Source organism: Pelobates fuscus, chromosome 9 (assembly GCF_036172605.1).
Source record: "Pelobates fuscus isolate aPelFus1 chromosome 9, aPelFus1.pri, whole genome shotgun sequence".
Lineage (NCBI taxonomy): Eukaryota > Metazoa > Chordata > Amphibia > Anura > Pelobatidae > Pelobates > Pelobates fuscus.
Genome location: NC_086325.1, coordinates 148261871 through 148283838, shown reverse-complemented (window position 1 = coordinate 148283838; position 21968 = coordinate 148261871). Strand labels below are relative to the sequence as shown.

Genomic DNA, 21968 nt, shown 5'->3' with positions numbered 1-21968 from the left:
GACCCCTTTTATTTTTTATCTCATTAGTTTTTGTACTGTGACCGTAAATGTGAGATTCACAGTAACATTTTCACTTTACTAAATAACTCTGATTTTGGCCACCTTACCCCATCTTTATAAAATTATCATAGCTGATAAAAAAAAAAAAAAATAGTGACTCATCTACACTTCTTAAACTATGCTCCTATCAGAAAGCTCCTGCAATAAAGTTTAATATTGACTTATGCTACAAATGCATTTTATTTGTGATCAATATTCCACTTATACACTTATATTTCACACTGGACTATCAAAAAAAATCTATTGTGCAAGAAAAGGGGGGCATACTTGTATTTTTTTTTTTATTATTATTTTTACTGGACTAGAACATAAACACAGTGTTTCAGTTGCTTTATTATTGACTTTGCATCCATGGAAACCATTATCAACTCTTTATGCAAAGTGACAAAAAAAAAATGTCGTTTTGTTTCTTTTTATAATAAAGTTCATGGATCAAAAAAAAAAAAGAAGGAGGAAAAAAAAAGCTTCATGTCTTTTTTTTTTTTTTGCTTTGTTATTTCCCCACCCTCCCTCTTTGCTGATTGGCTTAGCTGCACGTCAGCTGTTTCCCTGGAGGAGAGGGGGCGTGGCTAACTCCCAGGCTGGAGCTAGCCTGTTGTGCATGCTGGGTGACGGTGACAGTCACTTTGAGGGCGGCTGAGAGGGAAGTGTCACCTGCAAGGCCGGCTCCAGGGGTTTCCTAGGTGGCAGCAGGGGGAGCACCAGGGGGGCAGGTAACTCCTAGTGACCCAGTCCAGGGATATCCATACACCCAGCCCTTCCCAGTGACACAGTCACACACTCATAACTAAATATTCCAAAATCACAGGAATTTGCCCCAAAGTTAGACCCTGTCCACGTGTGTCCCATTAATTCCCAGATATTCAGGTCAGAATGAAGTTATCTGCTGACATTTATATTCCTGTTGGGTCATGTAGTATACACAGGCATGTGTTCTGGCATGTAAAGTCATATATTTTTAATGGATATCTAGTCTAGGCATCCAGAGTGTGTGCGCTTAAGGCACCCAGTCTATAGAATGGAAATACACATATTTGCATTTATGCAGATTTGTTTTTGCGTTGTATGTGTCTACTGACATATATATATACAAATATTTGTGGTCCAGTGAAGTTTAGTTTGGGTTAGAAGAAATATACATAGACACTTTTATTTTTTTTGCACATAGCTGCCTATAGGCACACCATGGTCCAAGTTTGTCCGTCCCCCGTAACCCGCTCCGCGGTTCTGAAGCGGGTAGCCGCACTGGTGGTGGCAGCCTACGGAGCACGCCGGCTTTACCCGGTGCTAAGACACTTTTGCTTTCAGCTGGGCAAGCAGCCGAAGTCGAATGGGCTACTGGGAGAAAAAAAAGACTCCTCTTCGGGTGCGCCACCCACTTACGAAAGGACTGGGGTGAACAGGGTTTTCTTCAGAAGGCTAGCCCGTCTTCTCCGTCTGCTTTTTCCAAAGTTGGCATGCAAAGAGTTTGGACTACTGCTATTACATTCAGCAGCCCTCATCTCTAGGACATTCCTTTCGGTCTACGTGGCCAAGCTAGATGGACGTCTAACCCGTTGCATTGTAAATAAACGTCCAGCCAGCTTTATGTGGCAACTTTTTAAATGGCTTTTTATTGCCCTGCCAGCTACTTTCATCAACAGTGCCATCCGCTACCTTGAAGGACAGTTGAGTTTAGCTTTCCGTAGCCGCCTGGTGGCCCATGCATACGACTTATATTTTGGTAATCAAACATATTATAGAGTCAGCAACATGGATGGAAGGTTACGTAATCCTGATCAGTCACTAACTGAGGATGTAGTAGCGTTTGCCAGTTCAGTAGCCCATCTGTACTCCAACTTGACCAAGCCTGTGCTGGATGTGGTGGTGACCACTTACACGTTAATCAGTACTGCCAAGTCCAAAGGTGCCAACACTGGCTGGCCTGCCCTTATTGCTGGATTTGTTGTCGTTATTACAGCAAAAGTATTGAGAGGCTGTTCTCCTAAATTTGGAAAATTAGTAGCAGAGGAGGCCAGACGAAAAGGAGAGCTGCGGTACATGCACTCAAGAGTGGTCGCCAACTCAGAAGAAATTGCTTTCTATGGAGGTCACAAGGTGAGCTGATGAATGTCACGGTTGGGTACTTATCACTATGTCTCGTTTGCAATGCATCCACAAGCTCTGGATGGCTGTTTCTGGTAATTCACTAAGTTGTGGTCTGAGCGGAGTTGACAAACATATTTGCAAATGACTGTTTTTTGGCAAAATTCTACAAGTCTTTTTATTCAGGTTATCCAATGATAAACTGCTAAATTTAAGCTGAAACTTTTGGTTGTTATGACAGAGATGGGGTAATTTTTTCATATCTGCTCGTTTGATCTGTATTTTGCCAAAATGTATTCACTAAACTGTAGTTTTAAAAAACATTTTTTAACTGTGCTATAATCACAGCTTAGTTGTTTTGGCCTGAAATTGCAATTCAGTTTTGGATTTGCCCCATATCTCTATTTAGGGACTAAACCTTTAAAGGAACACTCAACGCACATAAAGTTTTATGTGTGAGGAGCATTGCTTCTATTTATAAAAATGGTGATTTCTATTTGAAATAGGCACTTTTATAACTGATTTCAGACAGATGGAGGTTTTCCTCCCAATTCCAAGGCAGGCTCACTCTGCTTAAATGGACACAACTCCCATCACCCTTAACCATGAGCATGTAATTATTGCAGTTTTTATGAACTGCAATTATTACCTTGCAGGGTTAAGTCCTCCTCTAGTGACTGTCTACCAGACAGCCACTAGAGGGACTTCCGGGTTCTTAGGCGACCTTTGGTCGTCTAAACGACGCTGGACGTCCTCAAGCAATGCATGAGGACTTCCAGCGTCGCCGGAATCTCCATAGGAAAGCATTGAATAATGCTTTCCTATGGGGAGATCCTAATGCGAGCGTGCCATTGTTGGCAGGGGAGGAGCATGGGCGGAGCTGAGGGACCGGCGCTGGGCACACGTTAGTGACTGTAGGGGTTATTAACCTCTTCAGAGCCACGGGAGTGGGCCTTGACAGACGGGGAAGCTACAGTGCCAGGAAAACGAGTTTGTTTTCCTGGCACTATAGTTTCCCTTTAATTGCGCCTGCCTTTTTCCCCAAGTAAAACTGTGCCTATCGGCATGTGCTTGCGCCTCAGAACCTGGAGAGCACGTTTGTGGTAGCTTATGGCTCAAATTCAGAGGCTTCTCAATGAGTAGTCTCTGGTCACAAGAAAGGGAGGACTTGCAAAGGCTGCAGACAAGAGATCGTCAGCTTTTTGCAAGTCGTTTTTAGACATTCCAATTAAAAATGTAGCAAATAATGTGTTCATATTTTCATTGGGGGATATGTCTAGTAATATGTTACACATTTCTCAATTGGTGTGTTCCTCTAAGGGAATAAGCCCACATGGTTAGTAATAAAACAACACTTTTAAATGTGATACCAACATATCCAAGATGGAATATTTGTTGTGCTGTAAAAAAAAATAATTTGGTTTATTTTGACCTAAATTGAATTCCCTCTTTGATTTGACAGTTTGACAAATAATTCTGGTTGTCCATAGGTGAGAACCTTCTACCTGCCTGGATAGCAGAGAGGACCAAGTTTCTCATGGTACCCTACATGAGGTTAGCCACATACCTCCCATCATTGGGTGGAAGGAAATTGGGAAAGGGATGAGTGGGCAGGCATATAGGGAGAGTGCCATTGGTGCCCATAGGAGAGCACTTCCCAGAATGGTGATAGGCCCCCATCTGAAAGTGTGGTCTGTCGGCCTGGTGTAAATGCCTTCTTGACTGACTGGCTATCACCTTTGCTAGCCCCACAGAAGTGATTATGGTACCAAGAGTGTTTATTTAAGCACCTCTTTAAACAGCTCATTCTTTTTCTGTAAAAAATATACTGCCATTTAACTTTTATAGGATCTTAACTATAGTTTTTTTTTTTTTTTATACAACTTCCATTGTGTTCAGTCGGCCAATTGCTGATCCCTAAAGGAATGCTCCAAACACGTAAGGCACTTCAGCTTGTCGAATTGCTTTATGTGTATAGAGTATGTCCTATTTTTTTTATTTTTAAAGTTCTAAAAGTAGAGACTTCAGTAGAAATCTGCACTTTTATACATGAATCTTGTTAAACCTACAATGCTGTCAGACAGCCGATCCTTTTTCTTCCTGTTAGTTTAGCTGCAAGGCAAGAAGGATGGGTTCAACAGCAGAATAGATCTAGAGCTGCAATTGCAAGGTAGTAAATAATATATTTTAAATAAACATGGCATAATGTGAATATTGTGTATTTAACGAGGAGTGTATGAACTTTTGATCTGAAGTAGAAAAATAACAAAATGAAAATATAATACATGCTGACACACGCACCGATAAACAGAGAGGACACACTCTCACTGGCAGACACATACACATTCTCTCACACACACTCACAAATAGTTTTTTTTTGTTTTGTAAAATTATTTTTAGTCCACTCAACCTCCCTACCTTTGGGAGAGTTGAAGTGGATCCTTTCCCTCGGATACAGTGTGGCTGCTGTCATCTTCGTGCTCTCCCAGCACTGCTGTTTAGTGATGTCGGGGTGATGTCATAACCTGGCTCCCGGCATCACCGCAGAGCATCAGGGCGCAGTTCTGGAAGAGCACAGACATTAGCAGTCCCTTGCCGTCTGCCTCCATTCTCCCCTTCGGACACACTGTATTCGAGCAGAGTAGGTACCTGCTGTGCTGGTAAGCAGGTACCTTCTCTGCCTTAGTGGACAACCGGCCAGCTCCTGGCATACCTCCTGCTTGTGGTGTGTGTACCCCCTGGGCTACGTGTGGCACAGGTTGAGATCCTGTGATCTACAGTGCAGATGTAGATTATTTCCAGTAGCAAACTGTCAATCACATAATATAGATGAGCTTTTAAACCACTTAAAACTCTTTGAGAGGAGCTGGATTAGTCACCATGTCGATTTCTGTCAAAGTTGGAATTGGTATTGAAGTGGTGGTTTCATTTTCTAATTTACCCAGTAAATAAATTCCGGCTTAATCAAGCATTATTGCATGAGAATAACATACACCTTGTTTCTAGTGACCTTAAGGCTCACATTAAAGGGATTCTATAGTGTCAGGAATACAAATCCGCCTCCTTTGATATCATCCAACGGGGGGACCTAATGAGCAAGCGCATTAAGCCCTCCCCATAAATAAATAAAAAAGTCCTGCGCTCAAACTCCCACTACTCCTGGGCGGCAACAATGACTATAGTACACATCAGCCCCAATATATACAATAAAAAAAAAATCGAAGACAAAAGTTACTTGCGCACTATTCCAAATCCCTGTGCATATTTTATATAAATGCAGGTTTTAAGTTCCACTCTATTGACTCTGTGCTTTTCTTTGGGGATTTTACTGATGCTCTAAGTCCTCATGATGCGTGTCCAGCATCATTTTGGTGACCTAGAGTCCGGTAAACTCTCGGAAGCGACTTTAGTGGCAGTCTGGTAGACAGCCACAAGAGACTGTCTTAATGCTGCAATGTAAACATTGCAGTCTCTCTAAAAGTGCAGTTTTACATTGCAGGGACACTGGACCCAGACCGCTTCAGTGGCATAACTTGGTCTGTGTGCCTATATTGCCCCTTTAATAATGTTTTCATGATAAACAAATCATGGATTAAAGGAACACTAGCGTTAGGAATACAAATATGTAGAGCGACTAGGGCCCTGTTCTGTGGCGAAAAAATGGTTAATTAACCATTTATTTGCCTTCCTTAATCCAGCGCCGGGCTCCCTCTGCACTGGTGACCTCTCCTCCTCCATCGATGTCAGCTCCCGAGTGGAGCCGCATGCGCGGCCAGACGTGCGCATTCAAACCCGCCCATAGGAAAGCATTACTTAATGCTTTCCTATGGGGATCTTTTTTGACGCTGGACTCCGTGAGGACGTCCAGTGTCAAATAAGTGCGATTTACTCTGTGTAAATCGCAGAAGCGGCCTCTAGTGGCTGTCAGGGAGACAGCCGCTAGAGGCTGGATTAACCCTGCAGTATAAACATAGCAGTTTCTCTGAAACTGCTATGTTTTCACCTGCATGGTTAAAACTAGGGGGACCTGGCACCCAGACCACTTCATTAGGCTAAAGTGGTCTGGGTGCCTATAGTGATCCTTTAAGCCAAGCTAAACAGATTATTACTTCAAAACCTCTTTTATTGGGAGAGTGTAGCTAGAAGCGCTTTCAGCTATTTCCTAGCCATCCTCAATTAGCTAAAAAAAAAAAAAAAGTAGTAAAAATACCTTTAAAACGTACTTGAAATCCAGCACCAGGCAATGCTTCCATCGCTTCTCTCTTTGCCTCTTTTGACGTCACAAAGGGCTTAGTTTGGCCCAATCAAATGCTTTTCTTAAAGAATATTTTGATTGGAAGACTTTGCCAGTTCAGAGCACGTACTGACGACAGGTGTGTAACTTTTCCACAGATTTGATATTGGGCTTTGTTGGGAGCTTCTTAAGTCACGCTTGCTGGAGGAGTAACTAGTCCCCAGCAGAAAAATGATTATATAACTTGTATATAAGTTGTCATGGTGATTGGAGTAACCCTCTAAAATGTTTCTTTTGCCTTGTTCCGTACTGCCAGAGGCCTTCCCTGTGCTATGCTGCCATTAAGTTCACCAAACTCCATCCCAAAGGTCCTAAATAAGACTTTCAGGGGTGCACAGTTATACTGAAAAACAAGTGTCCAGACAGTTAAAAAAAAAATAGTCTGTGTATTGAATAGCAACAGATCATAATAGTGTAGCTCTATCTTTCGGGTAAATAAAATAATTTTCTACCATTTTATTTATTTATTTAATAATTGGATATGTATCAGTGATGATAAAATAAGTTTAACAAAACCACTGGGCCTGACAAAGTTCCCAACAGCTGGGACACTGCCTGTAAGGGGATTCTTTAACCTTTATGGCAGAATTGTTACCCCTGTGTCAGCTGTTGCAATCAATCACAATCTCCTGTCAGCATGGCAAATGGGATTCTAAAAGTGGCTCTATCAGCTTTGGGTGTCTTTGTAAATTTTGCACACACAAGTGAAGTTGACATGCCCACTTGTCCTGTGGTGGCCTGAGAGGAGAAGCTGGTAAAAGGCATAAACATCTGAAGCTGCCGCTGAGATGCCGTCATCTTTGTTATAGAAAACATATTCTGCTCCCGCCAAGAGCTTAGTCTATGTCCTGTTCTCCATCATGCTCAATGAGTGCAATGTAGAGCTCGATGGTCTTCTACAGTGCATGAGACGATACCTGTTTTCCACAGCTGTTACTAATGATGATGATTTTGGGAATTGACAAAACTTGACGGCACAAGAGCCATCGTTTTGACCCAAGACAAAGTAGTCTCTACTGCTTTTCTAAGAAATTCTTCTGAAGTACTCAACATTGATTTGGTGGTGACAGAGTTAAAGAGAACTTGCCAAGACTTAGCTGACAGTATGCTCCTGTGCCGCGATCTCCTTACAGAGAGGGGTGTTACACTTTTGTAATGCCCACCTCCGGTCTGGTCTGCTCTCGCTCCTCCCGCAGTTTTCACTGATTCATACCTCCTCTATGACATCAACACGTGTGTGTGTGTGTGTGTGTGTATGTGTGTGTGTGTGTGTATATATATATATATATATATATATATAAAAAAGGTATTACAAGATACGAATTTTATCTATTTTTTACATATATATATATATATATATATATATATACTTTTGTTTGTTTTGTTTACACCCAGTTTATACATTTGCTAGCAAAACTGCTGTCACAATGTATTGATGACATTTAATGCTCTTTCCAAAGAACATGAGTGGTTTGGGAGGAGAGGTGACCTGCCCTCTTTTAAGGCTAAAGTTTTAGGTTTTGTATTAAGAAGGGTGGGGGTAATATGCTCCAAACATTTAGGGGTCTCATTGGCACTGTACCTTGGAACAATTACCATTGAATTGACATATATAAAGAGCCAAAAAGGTGTCACTGCCATAGGAGCAGGGATTTAAAACCAGTTCTTTTCTGCTTTTCTAAGCTAGTAAATGCAAATCTGTAGATGTAAAATGCATTTTCTCAGGAGAAAGAAGGAATTGACAATGAATCTTTTTGTTTGCCTAAAATGTTGGCTCCTTTTACATAACAAATATGCATAGAACACTTAAAACTATTCCCATGTGAAATTGTGGTCCGATGCTGCTAACCATTGATGTAGCTTGATTACATCCAAGTTCTGCTGTTCATAGAAAAAAATAATTTTCTGTAGAGAACAGGTCAAGGTTGAAACATCCATCTGCCAAGGGCAAACTCCACATTTCAAAATCTTGTTTTCTGTCCAGTTTTTTTTTTTTTTTTTAATGTGCTAGTGATAGATATTTAAAGGGACACTCCATGCCCTGTAACAATCTAACAATCTTGAAAGGTTTGCAGAGTTTATGATGCAAAGATAGCCCATGGCTCTCCATCTTTGCAGTTGCTTGCAGCCCATCTTGACACTTCACGTCACAGGAGGAATGTAATATTTCATCTTTTCCCGTACAACTGTATAAACAGGCTCCTTCAAGTCTTGCTGGGAAGGAGCCGGAGCCTTAGCCTCCCGGCTGAATCTAATGGCACCATGTTTGCAAGTGCTGAACGATAGCATTGGTTTAAGAGATATGCTTTGTTCCCATGTAAAGGGATATAATGAGAACATCGGGATTGAAGGAGTCACTTCCTGATGTGGACAGAGTTCATTACAGGGCTGCAAAGCCTGGAATTCAAAACAAAAGTTAGGATTTCAAATGTGAATTTAAATCGAAGACCTAAAGCAGGAGATCACGATGTCAGTCTGTCAGTATTGACTATTTGTCTGTCAGTATTGACTATTTGAAAACAATGCAGTTTAACTTTGTAGTGTTTTCACTGCATAACTGAAAAAGAGGACATGGTTGCCATCAGTTGTCAGAGGTGATAAAAGCCACTGTGACCTACAGAGGGAGGGATAGAACAGCACGATTTGAGATTTAGTTGAATGCGTCGGGTTGTCTTTGTTATTGGTGGATAGGCAGAGCCAGCAACTAAACCTTTTCAATATAAATGTCTGTGTTGTTTTGCAGCTTGGTACAGTACATTTAAACAATGTAGCACTCCAAAAAGGAGACATAAAATGTATATTTTGTCGAAAGTGATAACGGCCAAAATTACAAAGTAGCAGAGAAAAAAAAATATGTATATATTTTTAATTCTTTATTTTTAGTGCAATAGATTTTACAAACAGGCCACGACAGCAGACACAGGCAGATTAATGCAGACACGGTCGTGACATTATATAGTTGCACATTTTTAAAATAAAACAGGTTGTACACGTTAGTGAGGTAGTTGCGAGTAAAATAGTTAACATTTTCAACATGCTTGAGAACGTATGCTAAACTAACTGTTATAATGATTCGAGCCTAGTCCCCTGTGGGGTTGATTATGAGCATTTGCTTCAGATATATAAAACCGGTTAAGTCACTGTGCTTTAGACTACTACGAATTAATAAACAGGCTAGGCTGCGCGGCTAGTATACAATGCAGTGTGCTAGGTCTAGCGTATTGTAAAAATATAGGTCACTATTGCAGGCAAGGACAAAGCAAAACATTGCATTACAGAGAAAACAGCACAGGTATATGGTTTGGTATAAGCCCATGCTATGGCACAATAATGGTTTGTACGGAGGGAGCTGTTCTATCCCTGTCTGACGTGATGGTCGTTCTCAGAGCCAAGCTTGTGTGTCGGTATGTGTTTGCAGTGGTATGCTATTGTGACCGTCATGCAGGTGGCATGAGTAGTGCTAGTCTTATGTATGTAGTGCCTGTGTACCGCTAGCTGTGCAGGGTGAGTGTACTACCTGGGCAGGGATGGACTTTGCTTACGGCTGGTTATGATTATCGTGGTGGGTGGCATTCATTATAGTCTGTACGTCTTTGTATCTCCGGCTGATAGAGATGGTAGTCTCTGTGTTATGGGCAGGGTTGTTGGCCATGAGCCGTGGATTGCATGAGTCCGGGTTGCATCACCCGATGCCCGTTCTGGTGGCCTTGCTTGTGTGGCTGAGTAGGTGTCCCGTCCGGATTCCCTCCCCAGCGGCTGTTTAAGAGCTCTCCGCTGGTTTCGTCCCCCAGAGTCCAGATTTGCTGCGTCTCGGCGGGCTTTGTGAGTGTTGGTATACAGGGTTGTGCTGTGCTGCTCGTTGGTTGCTGGGTCCTCTGAGTGAGGGGTAGGTCGGGCCTTGTTCTGCGGCTTGGGATCGTGGGTTTCGGCATTCGAGGGACCCGGCACTGTTTCCCGCCTTCTTGAGCTTCGACTCCGACGTAGTCTGGAGCCCGCTCTGGTGTTGTGAGGGGGGTTCTATTGTAGGGTCCGCCGGGTGGCCATGTGGATCCATGCTGCCACCGCCCTTATCGCCAGCCTGTAAGGTTGTCTCTGGGCTTTGAGTAGTGCCCAGAGGTAGGTGCGTAGCTGGTCGATGAAATCCTCTGTGTGCTTGGGTGGTTTGATGTGTTTGTTCCTGGTCCTCAGCCACGTCTGCTCCGCCATCTTGGCTGGGCCTAGTAGGTCCCGTTTGGTAGAAAGTTTAGTTGTTTGGTCAGGTGTACATGTGGGGGTAATCGTCCCCAGCGAGGACCGGGATGTCCCCCGCCGGTTCAGAGGGGGAGGGGGGTAAAAGGGCTGTAATAGGCGTCTGCTTAGGAGCGTGTCCCGTGCCGGGAGTTCGGCCGCCTCCCCCAGGCTTCGGACTCTGCTTTGGTTTAGGCCGCATGGTCAGTGGCGCCAGACATATATCATTGTGTTCACGATGCTGTTCTGTGTCTGATCCCGGTCACCGTTTGCCGCTAACTCTATTAGATAGATCGGTAGCTTCTCCCTTTTGTCTGTAGCTGCAGCAGCTCTTAAAATATGCGACCAGCCATAGTAGCTATCAGGCCCGGCCCCCGAAAAATATATATTTTTTTTAAGAAACATATAATAAAAAAAAAAACAACTTTTAAATAAAAGGGAAGGAATTTAAAGTAGACGAGACCCATTCCTGAGTTTCGATATTATGAATATTTTACTAGTTTTTGTTTCAAAGACATTGGAAATAGGTATTGGTTTTACGCTCCATAAATTACTTTGCATTCGTGTGAGACAAGTGAGGTATTAGATCCTTTAAGTCAGGGGATACAGCTTTATACCAAGTGTACACCACAACACACCATATGGCTGTGTCCACTCAATTAGTTTGTAATGAGATATGCCAATTTTTCATGGAGAATTGTGAATCATTTAGAGCCAGATCTTAGTTATGTGTGTGTTATAAAACACTTGCATAAAAACGTAAAACTAACAAACACAAAATGAAACCGTAAGGATCATACAAACAATTCAATATAACAAAAATCTTTTGAAACCAAAACACAGAAAGCCCTAAAAGTTACAAACTAGTAATTAGCTGAATATGACAATTACCTCTTTTTGCAATGCTATACATGTGCATATTACCACCATAACCACTACACATTATTGTAGTCGTCCAAGCATGCTGTGGGTGCAGACTTCAGTGGTTCTGCAAAAAATAAATTGCTGCCGTGTTTTGGAATGCCCACATCCTGCTGTTAACACACATCCTACGGTTACAAATAATTTGTACTGGTAAAAGGAAGTGAAAATTCTCACTGTGACGTTTAGGCTCAGGGGTGGGATTTCGGTGCCAGAGAATTGTCCATTACTTACTAGTGTCATGATTGCTGCAATATGTTGTGATGGTTGTGTTGCTTAAAATTTTAAATAAAAACCTCTCTACTATGCTGTAGTAGATTAGTATATGTATAGATCATAGTTTCTACCTATGTGATCTTTACATCTTGACATTGAATTATTTAAACTTAAGTTCATCACAGGTGATGCATATGTATATATTTATAGATCTCTAAGAGCAGGTTGTGGGATTTAATAACAATTTGTTTTAATATGTAATTTGTCAGACACAGATATTAGATGGTACAGGAATAGGTGTGTATTTTGTCAGAAGAACATGATGTTTTGACTCCACTTGACTGTGGTGTGTGTGATCACACTCCTATCTATATATACAGGCATACCCCACTTTTAAAGGGACACTCCAGGCACCCAGACCACTTCTGCTCATTGGAGTGGTCTGGGTGCCAATTCCCACTACTCCTAACCCTGCAAGTGTAATTATTGCAGTTTTTTATAAACTGCAATAATTGCCTTGCAGGGTTAACTCCACCTCTAGTGGCTGTCTACTAGACAGCCACTAGAGGTCCGTTCCTGGTCCATAGCACTGTGTGAGGACCTCCAGCGTCGCTCAAATCCCAGTAGGAAAGCATTGAAATTCGTTTTCAATGCTTTCCTATGGGGAGCGCTAATGCGCATGCGCATCATTGCCGCGCATGCGCATTAGGTCTCCTCGGCCGGTGGGCAGGATCAGTCTCGCCCACCGGGCGACGGAAGCACAGGGAGGAGCGTCGCGGAGGAGGAGACAGCGGCGAGGGAGATCGCCGCTGCCTCACGTAAGTCACTGAAGGGGTTTTCACCCCTTCAGTAACTGTGGATTGGTGGGTGGGAGGGAGTGGGACCCTCCAGTGCCAGGAAAACTGATCGTTTTCCTGGCACTGGAGTTTCCCTTTAAGTACACGATGTGACCAGAGCATGTATGTAAAATGAAAATACACTTAAAGTGAAGCAATACCTTTTTTTTTTTTTTCACTTCCCAATTGCATGTACTGCATTGCAATAGTAATTTACAGGCATAACTGATACTGCAACTGCAGATTTCCAGTGATTTTATTTAGGGATTTCCAGTGGGCTTTTATTCAGTTAAAATAAACCGTAAAAAGAAAAATCACATTCCAGATTGTACCATTTATCTTTAATGTTTTACTCATCTGACAACCTTAAACTGGGAGGAAAAGTAAAATAAACCTCCCCACTGGGTCATTGTCTGCCAATACACTGCCAATTTGTATTTGTTATCAGCTTAGTTGCACACTTTGTTTAGAAACACCTCTTCATCACTTTAAGCATTTATGGTTTAACTTTGAATCCTCAGAATTGTGGCTAATGTAGCTAAGCTGCTAAGTCATAGTTATAGAAAATGGCAGGGTAAACCCTTTCACTGGATGGCAGCCAATTGCAGAATATGGACAGTATGGGCAGAAAATAAATATATAATATATATATATATATCTGTGTGTGTGTTCAGCTAGGAGTAGGCATTATACATTTGAGATGATTAACCTATGCCATGTCAGAAGGTTCTTGCCCCAATGACCCTGAACTGAGCTGCTCCGGGTGAGAATAGAACCTTCCATTTACTGTTCACTCGCAAACAGTAGAGGCGCGGGAATGTCTGTACTCGCGAGGCACCTTTACATACACTCACGGGTATGTCTGTACTCGCGAGTGTATGTAAAGTGAGTGTATGTAAAGCGGGGTATGCCTGTACACCTCTTCCAGACAAGGGAATAGACAAATCTCATCATCAATGATGAATTACTTGATTACTGTATATCAAACGCCGCTAATGCTCCCCACAGAGAAGTACTAGATTCAGTGTTTGTCTGTGAGAATATTGGCCAAGTGCACGTGCATGTGTCTTATGTTCGCAATGCTTCTCATGCTTTCTTTTTTTTTTTTATTCCCACCAGTTTTTTTCATTTCAAAAACAAGTAACCTTCAATCTAAAGATAGGAAGGAACAGGTGGCTGATGTTAAAAATAAATGTAATTATTTTTAATATTAGGGTGTTCCTTTAATTATCATTTTTTTTTTAATGTTGACATAATGTTCTTGTGTGCTTGTGGTGTGCAGTCTGTGTGCATACACACTGTGAACTTTCCCCATATTGACAAACAATGCCTTGACTTACTGCTCCATGTACAGTTGCTTGAAAGGTAGGTTACTCAAACTATTTTTTATCTTTGTGTTGGTTTTTTTTCTTCTTTATAGCGCCTTATTAGCTGTGGGACACCAGTTAATAGGGTCCCCACTTATTACTTTAGAAATCCTGATATATAAAGTTAAAGAAACACTATGGTTTTAACACCATTGTGTTCCTCACCCTAATTTCTATTTCCACTGGATCCCTTTTGACCCCATAAATATAGCAAAATCCTACTTTTATTCCAGTCTGCTGCTGGCTCTGCCCCTGATTAGCCTACTTGGCTGACATCATCAGAAGTTGTATTCTGAGCCAATCACAAAGCTTTCACATAGAAAATCATTGAATTGTCTGAGACCATCAAGGAAGCAGATCAGGGGCAGAGCCAGCACAAGCCAAACACAGCCCTGGCCAATCAGCATCTATTCATAGAGATGCATGGAATCAATGCATCTCTATGAGGGAAGTTCAGTGTCTCCATGCAGAGGGTGGAGACTCTGTCCGTCATTGCTGCACACTGTGCGGTACAGACCCATGAAGCACCTCTAGTAGGACTCTGAGGAGTGGCCGGTGGAGGTATCCTTGGGCTGTAATGTAAATACTGCGTTTTCTCTGAAAAGACCGTGTTTACTGCAAAAAGCCTGAAGGGAATGATTTTACTCACCAGAACAAATTCAATAAGCTGTAGTTGTCCTGGTGACTAGTGTCCCTTTAAAACTTACATGGAATCCAGTGCTGTGCAAAGCTTTTTCATGCCCTGTCTGTTGTCACATTGCATCACTCACTTTCTCTGCGTGACCCAATCAAATGCTTCTCAGTGATTGAAACGTTCTCACCTGCTCAGAGCATGTGTGCGCTCTGAGCCAGGAGGGTGGGACGTGACTAGGGGAAAATTATGGACAAATATGAAGAAATGCAGAAATGGGAGGGGTCTTACAAAAAGTATGCGGTGATTCTCCCTGCGCTGTCTGCAAGTGTAGAATCTCAGTAAGTCTGTTGCCAGCGCGCTGATGACAGACTTATTTTTGTGTACAAAACAAACATTAAGCAATCCAGAACAGAGTTCCAGGCTGCCTAAGTCACGTGTCGGGGGGTGGAACTAGCCCCCGGCACCAAAGCCCAGATATTTTTGTATGTGCAGTGTTTCAAGCTAAAAAAGCACTGCATATACAGATTCTATGACCACTTTTAAAAGCAGAAGTGGTCATGGCTGTTGGAGTAACCCTTTAATGTTTGTGGAATGTTACCATTCCAGACTAACCAATACTATCCAGAGCAGTACTTCCACAATAATTTGCAAGGATCACCTGCTTGAATGTCAGCTGTGCTATATAATTAATAATGGTATGATGGTGATCTGAACAGAATAACTGATTCTAAATTTAGAGACTCTATTCACTCAAACTGAATGTCACCCTAAGGTCCCTTTTTGTTTGAAATATGCCCTTATCTGATCCAGTTTCACAAGCTCCTTTTGTCAGGATTACAGTATGATCCAGCAACTAGAACTGTGTAACACAGGAGACCAATAGGTAACGTATACCGGGCCTTAGAATGGCCGGACTCACGTACCAAAGAATAGTCAGGAATAGCCGAAGTCAGGGGACACAGAAAGGGACAGAATGATAAAGGAAAGCCAGAGGTGAGGGATACCAGAAAACAGGGAAGACAAAATCAATGCCAAAGTCAAATAACCAGAATAAGGAACGCACTCTCGGACATCCACTAGGAAAACCACGACAGGGCAATAAGGGGAGGTATTTTTTTGGTTTAAATACCTGCTTTACTTTTCTGATTGGCTGAAATCGCTCTTTGACCCCAAAACGTGTGCACGGCGCGTGACGTCACATGCACGCCGACATAGTCAGTCACATGAGCGGACGTGGGGGTATATTTTGCCGTGGATCCGCAGCAGCCGGCGTCCATTAACAAGCCGTAAGTGTCAGACATGCAGATGCACGCCCGCTGACCGCAAGGTGAGGAAGGATATGTTACACCTTTACATTACAAGAGGCATTTTTTTCTTATTCCTCCTGTAACATATTATAACCAAGGGAAATTTGTAAAGAAAAATTAGAAAACAAAATCTCACCTACAGCCGCAGCACTCCTAAAATATGTTGGCATCCAAAAATATTGGCCAGAGTAGTTCCAGGTTGCCAAAGTCACATGTGCTGGGGGTGTAAATGGCTTCTGGCACAAAAGTGCAGATTTCTCAGTATGTACAGTGTTTCAAGCCTAAAGCCATATGTAAAGCCAAAGTTGCACAGACCTGCACACACAGGCAGAATCGGGTATACACGGGTGCACACACATAGACATGCACTGATGCACAAACACACCTACTGTACAAAATAAGTTTACGGGTTGTGGTGTTGTGGTTGCGGTGGACATGAACTACTAAGCAGCTCAGTGATAGATGAGTTAGAGGTACAGGTATATATATTAGTACTTATTATTATTATTATTATTATTATCGCCATTTATATAGCGCCAACAGATTCCGTACCGCTTTACAATATTAAACGGTGATCCTAGAATGCGCCCCAAATCTTGCTAGTATATTGCTTTATCCCCACGTGATGCTCACAGAGCAGACTGAGAGAGGCAGGGAGAGTAGCACAGAATTAATGATATTGGGCAGCCTGTGGGGGATACTGAGATCCAGTACTAAAGAGCTCCACGTTTGGGGTTGGCATCAATGCTTGAGCTTGTGTAAGAAATGATTTGCCTTGGGGTATTTAGTCAGTGGCAAAAAGTAAAGGATTTTCACCTTTTTTTTTTCTTTTTTTTTTTTCTTTTACAGTTAATTACATTTAATGAAACTGGTTGTTTTTTTTTTATTAATGGTGTATATTTATTTTTAAAAAAATCAATAAATGCATTTTAAATGGCAGTTTATTTAATCTGGCTGAGAGGCCATGTTGGATCAGACTTTATTTACTGTTGTCTGCTGCTGTGATGGCTCTGGACTAAGTGCCCATTGCTGTGCATATCATGTGTTGCTGGCATTTTAGGAATTATATAACCCCCAAAATGGTCACTGAAGTTTACTTTGCACTAGAAAATAATTTTAACACCTGTAGGAATCGGACCTACGTGTGTCGTTTGGACAAAGTACTATTTAAGATAGTAGGTTAAATTAGGCAATTGCTATGCTTGAAAGGGACACAGTAGGTACCCGGATCACTTCATCTCAATGTCCCTGTCATTTCAGCCCTGCAAGTAAAAACGACCTTCATTGCAAATGCCTCCAGTTGTTGTCACTCTGGCAGCCACTCCTGCCGAAATAGTAAAACTCAGCTATTTCAATCAGATCTCTCTATGGGACCATCTGATTGGCACGGCAAGTTGTTTTGCTGTGCATGCGCACTAGCCTTCCACTGCTCTCCTATGGATTGATGATCTCAGCCAAGGAGGCATGCCAGCAGGATAGAGACCTGTGCAGTGAGCCCTGAAAGTATATAGCAAACTATCATTCACGTTTGTATTCCTAGTGCGATAAAGTTCCTTTAGTTGTTCATTTATAGCTAATGACAGTCAGCAAGTGTTTGTTTGTTTATTTAATTTGTTTGTTTGTAGTCTGTTTTGCATGCTTTTTTTGTATCATTTCATTCTACAAGTGTATTTTTTTAATTTATTTTTTTGTAGCGGTTTTGCAAAGCAGCTTGTTTTGCTTTATTGAGTTGATAGTTGTTGGTGTTTTTCAGACTGTAATCTCCGAGCAGCTTTCAGTCTTCAGGCACTAGGGGAAAGGTTACTATAGGACGTTACTCTCTGCCATTCGTAGCTGAGAGGCCTGAAATAGACTGCTAAATGTGCTAGTGCAACATGGTATGGCCTCTCTTCCAGCAACAAATGGGTTAATATGCAAAGCAAGTCAATAAGAGCGTGACTCTCCCCACCGCAAATCCACCATCCATATACCGTAGTTCCGGAACTGCAACTTAATCCTAAAATTCTAATTATTTCTTTAACTAATGTCTACGTCTGGTGGAGCTGCTTTCTGGTTTCTAAATCATAGAAAGGAAGTGACTTGCTTATCGAGCAAAGATTACATTAAAGAAACAGTCACGGCCTAAAAACATTACTTCTTTAATGGGTCATTTTAAGAATAATTATTATTGTTTTGATTCCTATAAGTTGTGTTCAGTGGTATCTAAGAGAGCAGAATATTTTGTAATATATATATCAGCACTCCCAGGAAAAATCAGCACTCCCAGGATTTGTATCAAAAAATGAACATCAGTCTTTATTCCAACGGTCAACGTTTCAGTTCTGCTCGGGAACTTTCATCAGGACAGAATACAAATCCTGGGAGTGCTGATTTTTTCTGGCTATATCTATTTAGTGCAATCGAGCACCGGGTCTGCAACTGAGTAAGTTGGAGTGCAAGGTTTCTTTTCTTTTTTTATATATCTATATCTATATATATCTATATATACACACACACACACACACAACATAGCGGCTATTTTGTGCTAATATTTGAAATTCACTTGGAATCACTGGCGCGTCCATAGGTGCCCCAATTTTTACATGGGGGGGGGGAATATTTGCAGTAGTTTAGAAACCCAAAAATTCCTTTTTCTGGTGGGGGAGGAGGGGGGGGTAAGCCTAAAAATATTATCTATAATTATAATGCAGAATTACATTGGGGGGATTTTTTTTAATGTTCTAGCTAGTGCTATCATTATCAGAGAAGTAACCGTTCTTTTTTCACTACCGAGAACCTTTTACTTTGAATGTGACTCTGGACTCCGTTCGGGGCATCAGAACAAATTTTGATGTGATTTCTTCTACAAGAACGAATAGGCGTTATTGTCTGTAGAGAAGTTCCTGGTCCATTTGAGAAAAGAAAAACTGCAAAGTTCTGTCAACTGTAAGCAGAATTGCAATGGCTTTTCTTCTGCTAAAAATCTCATGATCACGTTAAAACTCTTACTTGCAGATTGAGTAGCCGTTTCCACTTTCAGTGATCGCACTGGTCTGTAAGGGAAAACCACTGTGACTCAATAATTAATTTTTTTGGCCCAAGACTATAAAAAGCTCTTAAAGGAACACCTCAAACCTCTAAAGCACTCCCGCTAACAGATATTCACTAAACCTGTACTTAAGACTTGCATCCCAATGTTGGGAGGTAAAGGTTTGGAGACATGGCTCCAGTGAGAGATTTGTCAATGATACGCTTTCTCCCAATCCTGTTCATGAGTAGCACACTGTAACAGCACATGAATATGCAATGAGTTCTGTTATGTTTGGCAGGATTGATCATTCTCTGTAAAGTGTTTGGGCACACAAGATTTAGCTTACCTAGAGAAGGTAACCTCCAACAAACAGCCCAAAACAACTCGAGCTGGCAGGTATTCAAATGGATCACCTTTTGGTTAGTTAAGTGGTTGGTTAAAGGACCACTCTAGTGCCAGGAAAACATACTCGTTTTCCTGGCACTAGAGTACCCTGAGGGTGCCCCCACCCTCAGGGACCCCCTCCCGCCAGGCTCTGGAGAGAGGAAGGGGTTAAACTTACCTCTTTTTCCAGCGCCGGGCGGGGAGCTTTCCTCCTCCTCTCCATCTTGATCGCGACGTCATCGGCTGAATGCGCATGCGCGGCAGGAGCCGCGCTCGCATTCAGCCGGTCGCATAGGAAAGCATTTACAATGCTTTCCTATGGACGCTTGCGTGCTCTCACTGTGATTTTCACAGTGAGAAGCACGCAAGCGCCTCTAGCGGCTGTCAATGAGACAGCCACTAGAGGATTTCTCTGAAACTGCTATGTTTATAAAAAAAAGGGTTAATCCTAGAGGTACCTGGCACCCAGACCCCTTCATTAAGCTGAAGTCGTCTGGGTGCCTAGAGTGGTCCTTTAAATCTGACTTTACATTATTCACTCTGTGAAAGCCTTGCTTACTTTTTTATTGTTTTTAATCTTATATACTTTTGTATACAATTATTTGTACGTATTATTTTTAACCTATTATAAAAGCTAGGTAAAATAAATTAAAGGGTTACTTTAATTATTTTTGCTGATTTATAATGACCTCTTGGGCAGCAGTAACTCCCCACCTATTATGCTGACTGAAAAACCTGTGATATAAGAATTAGCCTATCTAGAATCTAGCATCAGGAGATAGTGTTTTTGGTTTTTTTTCGTGCTTTTCAAGCCCCGTCTGTTGTCACACCACGTCACTGCTTCCCTCTCAGAGGTCCACTTGAATGCTTTTCATAGAGAAGCATTGGATTGGACTGATCTCTAGGCCCAGACTGCATGCATACGCTCTGAGCCGAGGAGGGGAGGGTGGGAGTGTTAGGTGGATATTTAAAAAAATAAATAAAAATACAGACAATGTAGGGAGACTGGGAGGGAATGGTAGATGGAAGGAGAGGACTTCTTGCAGGCATGCTAATCCATCTTCAGGGTAGAGTGCGTGCTGACGAGAGACTTCATTTGTGCACAGAATTAACAGTAGGCAGCATAGATCAGAGTCCCATGTCCTGGGGAGTGTAACCAGACCACTCCACAAAAAGTTCAGATTGTTCTGTATAGGCAGCGATTCTAGCCAAAGTGCTGCACACAAAGACTGCTTACTCCATGGACACATTGAAAACCAGAAGTGGTCAAGATGTTTGGAATAATGAAAATGAATCTGGAAATAAAGATGTTTCTGTTAATCAACAGGTCAACTGGAAAAAAAAATTTGTGTAGTGTTTTAACTTTTTTTCTTTTATTATTACCTGGTATCTTCTCAATGCCTTCATTCTACCTCTGTTGAAATAAGTAATGTACTGTGAGTTCTTCCTTGCATATGCAACTACAGTATATTGTTACTTTTGTCTTTTGCTCTTGTAATAGGCTCTGTTGTGTGTTTTACAATGGTGCTATAAATATTTATTGTTTTGTAAGAGAAATATGCATGAATATGAGGAACTGCAAAGGCATTTCACTAAAACAGTCCATGGCATTTATGGTTTATGCTAATGAGCTGCTAAGACAGATGAAATAATGAACCTATTAGTCACTCTTTGTCACGTTGTATAAAGTCAAGTGACCTCCTTGTTCTTTAGTAACCTTGTTAAATTGTGATGACTGAGCTCATACCCATGACCGATATATCATTTTAAAATACATATATTGTACGTACATAGCACACCATGTTCCACTATCATATCATCATGGAGAGAGTTTACGTCAGACCCGTGGTCACTAAAAGGGCTACTCCCAGGGAGTCATCTTTGCATTTGCCGTAGAGGGGCGGGGGGAAAAAGGACAGACTTTTGTTCTTCGTCCTGTCCTATCTGTGGTGAGTGGACAGAACTAACCCAACTTGTATATGATGTCATGGTTAGCAAACCGTGCTCCTCCCTTCATAGTAAGACATGCGGAAACACAGTTCTCTGCAACTATTATAGGGGAACAGAGGTACCACGGGTTCCTGACCTAGAAAGTGATAGCCTAATGGTAGTATAGAAGGGCAATAATCATACAATAGAGAATCGTAGCGGTGAAAATATCTTGCAAACATGTTTGACACAAGTCATCTTGTTAAAGGAACACTATTGTGTCAAGAATTGTAACCGAACATGATTGCCTCCAGTTAAAAAGTTGATTTACTTACCTTTTTCCAGCTCAATGCTGGTTCAGTCGCGTTTGGTCCTGCCCATGCTCTACCCACTTGCCTGAGATCATCAAGTTTGATGTTCTCAGCCAATCCAATGCTTAGGAAAGCATTGTTAGACAATCGAACATGCGCGGCAAAACGCCATTGCGTGCCAGTCAGCATCTCCTCCTAGAGAGGCATTGACTAAGTGCATATGATTTCCAGGTCCCCCAGGCTACATCAGACTTCAGAATCTGAGTTACAGGAAGCGCCTGGGCATTTGCGCCACAAACTGGCTAGAGTGGTCAGCTGACTCTTTAAGCCAATCAGCTAACCATTCATAAAAAAAAAATGTACATAAAGGTAAAAGGGAGACCTGAA

The 21968-nt window shown here is 41.9% G+C and overlaps 1 protein-coding gene across 1 annotated transcript in view; it reads left to right on the top strand.

Moving 5' to 3' along the window:
- The first annotated feature begins 697 nt into the window (after window positions 1–697).
- ABCD1 (ATP binding cassette subfamily D member 1) overlaps window positions 698–21968 on the top strand; it is a 62417-nt gene continuing 41146 nt past the window's right edge. Inside the window, exon 1 of the mRNA XM_063432721.1 lies at window positions 698–2157. Within this exon, the coding sequence (XP_063288791.1) occupies window positions 1246–2157 (912 nt within the window). The 5' untranslated portion in view covers window positions 698–1245. The remainder of the gene's footprint in view (window positions 2158–21968) is intronic.